Consider the following 6,224-nt stretch of genomic DNA (forward strand, 5'->3'; position numbering starts at 1 on the left):
CAGCGACTGACTTCCCTATTTACGTTTTATGATGATTCGCTTTTGATTTAACGTATTGTTTTACTTTGGATTGGACATAATCGTACTTCTGCTTTTTAACCGATGGCAATCGTCTTCGCACCATAAGCTTCTTAGGTGTTCTATCGGAGCAAAGTGAGATGTCGTCATTTTCGAAGCAAGCATAGGATTGAAAGTCGTTTAGGGTATCATCGCTATCGGCGGAGTCAGATCCTTCCGTATCGCTGCTGCTACATTGTGCTGTAGATTTAGTTTCGATTGATTTCGGAGTTAAAGGTTTTAGTGTGTTGTTCGCTTCAAATACACAAAGTTCAGTATCTGCATCCGGTAGGAAACATAGCCTTTCTGGAGCGGAATATTTTATATCAGTATGCGTGTCTAGTGTTCTACTAGAATCTTCTGCCTTGGCTTCAAGCGCTAAAGTACTGTGTTATGGATGATTGAAAGGATTTGTGAGAGAAACTTTAACAACCAAATTCAAAGCACATACCTATGCTGGCAGCTTGTTTGAGGTATGTAAAAAGGGATTACAACGTTCTGCCAGAGTCCTTGAAGGGGATGTCTCCTAAATTTTGGAAATTTATGGGAAAAGGATATAAAGTACACCATGTTTGAAACCTCCGTCGATATGTACTATACAAGTCAAGGCAAACTATTTTAATTACCTATTGAAATGGATTGCATGTTTTTACAACTTTTACCGCAATGGTTTCTATTCGTAGCTATTGATATTATTTCAAGAATGTATTGAATAAATAAAATTTATTTGAAACGGTCAATATAGTCATCATCATCAAGCAATCATTTAAATCATCAATGTGAAGGGAAGAACATAATGGAAAACCCTTTACATTCTGTCAACGTGATGTCCGAGTGGGTGCGTTCTGTGTGCCTTTCCTTCATGCCGGTTGTTGTTATGCAAGACATATCAAAACAAACTGTTTCTCACTCGGCAGGTTGGTGTGAGCCGTACTAAATGCTAATTGTGCCAAAAAAGAATATTTTAGTTTCATTTTAGAATGAGACACAGTCGATCACGCTTCCCGGAACTGCTGATAATTACGGTGTTCGGAATAGGAGGAGGATTTTACGCATTTCAGCCAGCTTTTCGGCAATTACAGCAAGAACGTAGCGGAACAACCACCGAAACTGCAGCAGCCAGCACTTCCAAAGAAACGTAAAACCAATTATATCCGTAAAGTATGTATTGTATGTTGAAACTAGCTAAATTGCAAAAGGACATTTATTTACATCACTGTTAAAATGCATCCACAGAATGTCTATGGCGGCACTATCTCGGATGTTTCAAATGATAAAAGGATCCCCGGTTGCGGTGGTCGGCGGAACAATCCTAATAACGGGATCAGTTATCTACACATACCGATCCATCTATCATCCGTTTGCGATGCGCAGAGAACGGGCCGAATCTGAAGCGATGGCGAATTACATTTTTCAAATGGAGCAATCCAAAGACCGTCGACAATCGATCGATAATAGATGAGACGGAAGTTTCACTAGAAGGTCTTATCAAATACATTGATGGTACACCTAACGACCATTGTTGTTATACTGGTCGCACTTAAGTAGCAGGTGCAATTCAAGTTATTAAAGGGAAAATATTATTCTGTCATTACTTCACGAATTTAACATTTTTAATACTCCGAATATTGTTATGCGACTGTGGATCCAGCGTAGAATAGAAGGCCTAAATATGGAAGGGTTACGGAAGGTGTAACTGTTATTTTATATGTCACAAAGCACACAAGACAAGGTGCACGATTTTGCTAAATATTCACTACATAAAATGTGAATTGCAGATGATAGTCATCATTTGATTCATTACCCATTGGCGCCAAAAGACATATGAGTAACATACAAATATTATACTGAGGATTTATTGTAGGTAAGAATATTTGGAAAGGACGAATGAATAAAATGTTGAACTAAAACACTCACATGCGTTGATGTTGCCTCATCAACATTCTTAAAAAAAGGTACCGGAGTGGAGTAATGGAAAAGGTTACGCATTGATATAAATTGTGCGTGGGATAGTTTAATTAAGACATTTATTTAACGTATGCTGCACACGTTGAGCGTTCGTAACAGTCGTGTCGTTTCCTCCGCTGTAATAATGGCCTGAGTGTGGTCCGATGGACGAGAAACAGAAGGAGAATGTGGAACTAAACAAACCGTTAAATGCACGCACACCAATGCTATGGATCTAAGCCGTGCTGCAAGGAAACGACGTTCCTCTGTGGATACCGCCGTGCATATAATTAAGTTATTAACATCCACATGCGCAATCATACGCATAATCACACCAACGCATGGACCAAACACTACGGCAGTGCCCAAATCCCTTCAATCAACTGGTACAACGGCGTGCATTCTTTGGTTATTAACCAGCACCAAACCCTGTCGCTTTCGGTCTTCCTCTTTTCTCCGTTCGCGCTAGAGTTGACGAGAGTTCGCTTAACGCGTTGGAGTACGGCCGTCCACATAGGGATCCCAAGTCGCCCTAATGCGGCTTAGCAGTGGATAAATGAACGTTATTGTACTCTGATTCGGGTTAATTTGTACACGAGCACGGAGCGTTATCACGCGGGCAATAAAGTACGATGATCTTGAACCTTGGCCGATGCAGCGACCGATGCAATACTGTTCTGGATCTTACTTTTTCCCTGGAGTCTATCGGCGGTAGTTGGGTGTTTGCTTTTATGCTGCTTTACTGCCAAGCGGAAATGGTTGTCGTTCAATTCCGGTCAGGTAAAAGACGTTAGAACGATTAAAACTTTATTAGTGAAATGGTTTATGGACTCTAACAGCTATTGAAGTTGCTCATTTTTCTCTTATTTAAGATCTTAAAGTTTTGTTGCTTCTGAAGACTTTTTTGTTGGAATTTTACTGCATTTTATTTGTTGCATTTATAAGTCTTATTACACAAAATACATACCTTACGAAATGACGTAAAGACCTTTGCTGAATCGAACCAGTTAAAAAATGTTACAAAAAAAACTAATAAAAATAACTAATAGGTTTATTTTGAGCATCATTAGTCATAAATAAAAATGATAAAAGCTCTAAGCTTGAATGAACTATTGTTTAGAAATGAAAAACGCTTTTTGCTTATCAGGATATGATAAATCTTTAAGAAATCCTAACGTCCGCCTGGGATGGATGGATGATTCATAAAAATATGTGGTAGATTCATCGAAGCAAAGTAGTCAAAAGAGTCGTTTCTATTGCTTCAAAAAGTAAAAAGACAAGAGTGGAACATGTTAGAGAAAAAAATACATCCTTGAAACTTGTTTACTTCAAACTTACCTTTGGGTATAATTTCCGCATCGTATCTAGTGTGGCGCGTGTGCGCAAGGTCTGTAGGCAAACTATAATCCTCAACGACACTGTACGAAGATAAATAGTAAGGATAAGTTAGGAGAGACATAAAATATCGACTGTTAAGTCATATCACTTATCAAAACCACATTTTTAATCTCCGGTGCAATCACGATACATGTGTAATGCGTCTTGGTTGATTGCAACAGTGCACGTACATTGGAGGCGCGTGATTCACTAGATAGGAATCAATGTGATTTAAAAATAATTACTGACCCAACCAGCGATAATCTCGATTCGTACGATAAAACCTTCGAATTAAGCTGATCCCGGATCAGGGTCCGTTTGGTGGATAAAAAAGCAAACAGCCACGGTAGTCTAGCTCGCAGTTCTGGATAAGCAGTGCGTTTCGTTAAACGTTCCGTGCAGTATGAGTGAAATTTATAAGACACTATGGGCAATCTATCTCGTTGGATGTCTTGCAGGCAGTAAGTTTCGAGTGCAACAAGCAGTGATGAAAGTGAACGAAAGTGTGTCAATTTTAAGTGGATTCTTTCGTTGTTTGCAGTTTCCAACGGGCAGTTGATGTGTTTCCATTGTGACGATTGTGATACAGCGCTAGTGGAGGTTGTGCAATGTGGACCAAATCGGCCAATGATACCGTTCCCTGAAGATTCAACGACAACAACTGTGGTGCCTGAAACTACGACCTTGATGCCACCGTCGATACCTACCATTGAGCCTGAAACAACTACCCAGTGGCCACCAAGTGTACCAACAGTTGAGCCCGAGACAACAACGATCACTCCACCGACTCTTCCTACTGTTGAACCTGATACAACTACGATCACTCCACCGACTCTTCCTACCGTTGAACCCGAGACAACAACGATCACTCCACCGACTCTTCCTACCGTTGAACCCGAGACAACGACGATCACTCCACCGACTCTTCCTACCGTTGAACCCGAGACAACAACGATCACTCCACCGACTCTTCCTACTGTTGAACCTGATACAACTACGATCACTCCACCGACTCTTCCTACCGTTGAACCCGAAACAACAACGATCACTCCACCGACTCTTCCTACCGTTGAACCCGAGACAACTACGATCACTCCACCGACTCTTCCTACCGTTGAACCCGAGACAACAACGATCACTCCACCGACTCTTCCTACCGTTGAACCTGAAACAACCACACTGGGCACGCCTATCTTAACCCCTCCGACGCATCCCACTTTTTCACCTCCACCACCCGGATTAAGTACTACAGGATCACCAATCCTAACACCACCGACACATCCAACGCTAGTTCCAGGCGCACCGTTTGCGTTTGGAATTACCGTACCGGTTCCACCCAACACGACACAATACGCTTGTCTGTCTGTGAGACGAACTGATGGTTAGTACACGATCTTGAGTTAAGTTGCGCTTGGTTTACTATTCCGTTTTTCTTTTCATATCGAATTCCAGTCAACAACCGATCGATCACCACTAAAGGCTGTGCACAACTAATGGCGAGTGTGCCCCAGACGTGTTCTTCCGTCACGAACGGCGGTCATACCAGCTGTACGGTGTGCTTGGGATCACTGTGCAATGCGTTCAACTAAATGGAAACCTACTACCCAAAACAGCTAAACCCTAAGTATTCTAGAACGTGTTCCTGCTACACTCATTTCGAACGATTAAATCTCTGAAATTGTATATAGTTAGTAAAAGAATGTGTAGCGGAACTGTTGACATACACAACAGATTAATAAAGTTATGTGTTGATAAGTATATTTCATTAACGTTTGATCCTTTGCAGAGGGTTAGCAATGGAAGAATTGGTTTCAATGCATTTCCGACTTTAGGTAATCTCCCATGAGTGATTCCGTAGTGTGATCTAGGAGCTGTTTTATTAGATACATCTAGCTACAGATAGCGTTAAAGTACTGTAATTAGTTCAAACATTATTACAGATTTGTTTTTCCTCAAAAATGTGATTGTAAAAATCGCGAATCATGCTGATTCTTAAGCATTTAGAATGGCCGTTAAATTAGATTTCAAAAGCACACGTGAGTGAAGCACTCACGAATTCGCTCGCTACACTCACGATGGGTGCTGCTTGAGTGTACAGTGAGTAAAAAGAGAGGCTTGACACTGTGAATGTAATCTTAATAATGGATTAAGACAGTTATGGTAAACAGGAAGTTCTCTGTTTCATACTTCCTATTATTTATTGCCAATTATTGTAACTCTTAATAAGTTAAGACTTTAATTTATTAAAGCTAAGTTTAAGTAGTTTTAAGGAATGAAACTAGTCGGAATGATATATTTCTGCGTTTTTTACATCTCTTACGTCTGATGGAATATCCTCAACAATTGACACGTAATATTGAAATGCAATTAAACATTAAAAACCTTTAAATACTCAAGTTCAATAAACGCTACAACAGAACAAGTAGTAAAACAATCATGCCTTAATGGTGTGATTGTTTTTTCCTTTGTGCATCTTAAATCTCTCGGCTGTGTGTGAATTGCACTTGCTGGAGTGCACTCACGGTCCAGCCCATTGGCAGGCATTGCACCGCTCTCAGACGCACGGGACAAACAGCTTCCGATTAGTTTCCGTTCAACATTCAACCGGGACGGGCGGTTACGTTCGGTTCGCCTCTCGGTAGACCGCGTGTCGTCGTTTGAACGCTGGCGTACGATTGCGCACCACCAACCAAACAAGTGACTTGTATGCTCCGCCAAGGCAATTCCAACCCGTCAGTCATCGATGGAACGTCCTGGCTGACGGAGCACGTGGACCCGAGCGAGCCTGTACGTGTGCGCGTTTCCTGTGCCAGGTGTGCATTCGCCAGGGGGTTGAGGATCAT

The 6,224-nt window shown here is 41.3% G+C and overlaps 2 protein-coding genes and 1 long non-coding RNA gene across 3 annotated transcripts; 2 read left to right on the top strand and 1 right to left on the bottom strand.

The window, feature by feature from the left end:
• Positions 1-19: 19 nt before the first annotated feature.
• On the bottom strand, positions 20-627 carry LOC128302618 (uncharacterized). Its single transcript, XM_053039483.1, has 2 exons — positions 509-627; positions 20-443 (listed from the first exon to the last, which is right to left on the bottom strand). The coding sequence occupies exons 1-2, from the start codon at positions 625-627 to the stop codon at positions 20-22; spliced, it is 543 nt and encodes a 180-aa protein (XP_052895443.1).
• A 311-nt stretch (positions 628-938) lies between these two features.
• On the top strand, positions 939-1,886 carry LOC128304532 (uncharacterized). Its single transcript, XR_008287411.1, has 3 exons — positions 939-974; positions 1,026-1,218; positions 1,294-1,886. It is a non-coding gene; the product is annotated as an uncharacterized LOC128304532 (long non-coding RNA).
• Positions 1,887-3,784: 1,898 nt separating this feature from the next.
• On the top strand, positions 3,785-4,970 carry LOC128305078 (mucin-2-like). Its single transcript, XM_053042367.1, has 3 exons — positions 3,785-3,842; positions 3,923-4,762; positions 4,834-4,970. Exons 1-3 carry the CDS (start codon positions 3,785-3,787, stop codon positions 4,968-4,970), a joined length of 1,035 nt encoding a protein of 344 aa, XP_052898327.1.
• The last annotated feature ends 1,254 nt before the right edge of the window (positions 4,971-6,224 follow it).

Source organism: Anopheles moucheti, chromosome 3, assembly GCF_943734755.1.
Source record: "Anopheles moucheti chromosome 3, idAnoMoucSN_F20_07, whole genome shotgun sequence".
NCBI lineage: Eukaryota > Metazoa > Arthropoda > Insecta > Diptera > Culicidae > Anopheles > Anopheles moucheti.

Bases quoted from the DNA above. Each gene is read 5' to 3' on its own strand.
- LOC128302618 (XM_053039483.1), bottom strand. From the start codon at position 627: ATGGTGTACTTTATATCCTTTTCCCATAAATTTCCAAAATTTAGGAGA. The intron at 444-508 runs GTATGTGCTTTG...TCCATAACACAG, and splicing joins CAAACAAGCTGCCAGCATAG to TACTTTAGCGCTTGAAGCCA.
- LOC128305078 (XM_053042367.1), top strand. From the start codon at position 3,785: ATGAGTGAAATTTATAAGACACTATGGGCAATCTATCTCGTTGGATGT. The intron at 3,843-3,922 runs GTAAGTTTCGAG...CGTTGTTTGCAG, and splicing joins CGTTGGATGTCTTGCAGGCA to TTTCCAACGGGCAGTTGATG. The intron at 4,763-4,833 runs GTTAGTACACGA...ATCGAATTCCAG, and splicing joins GTCTGTGAGACGAACTGATG to TCAACAACCGATCGATCACC.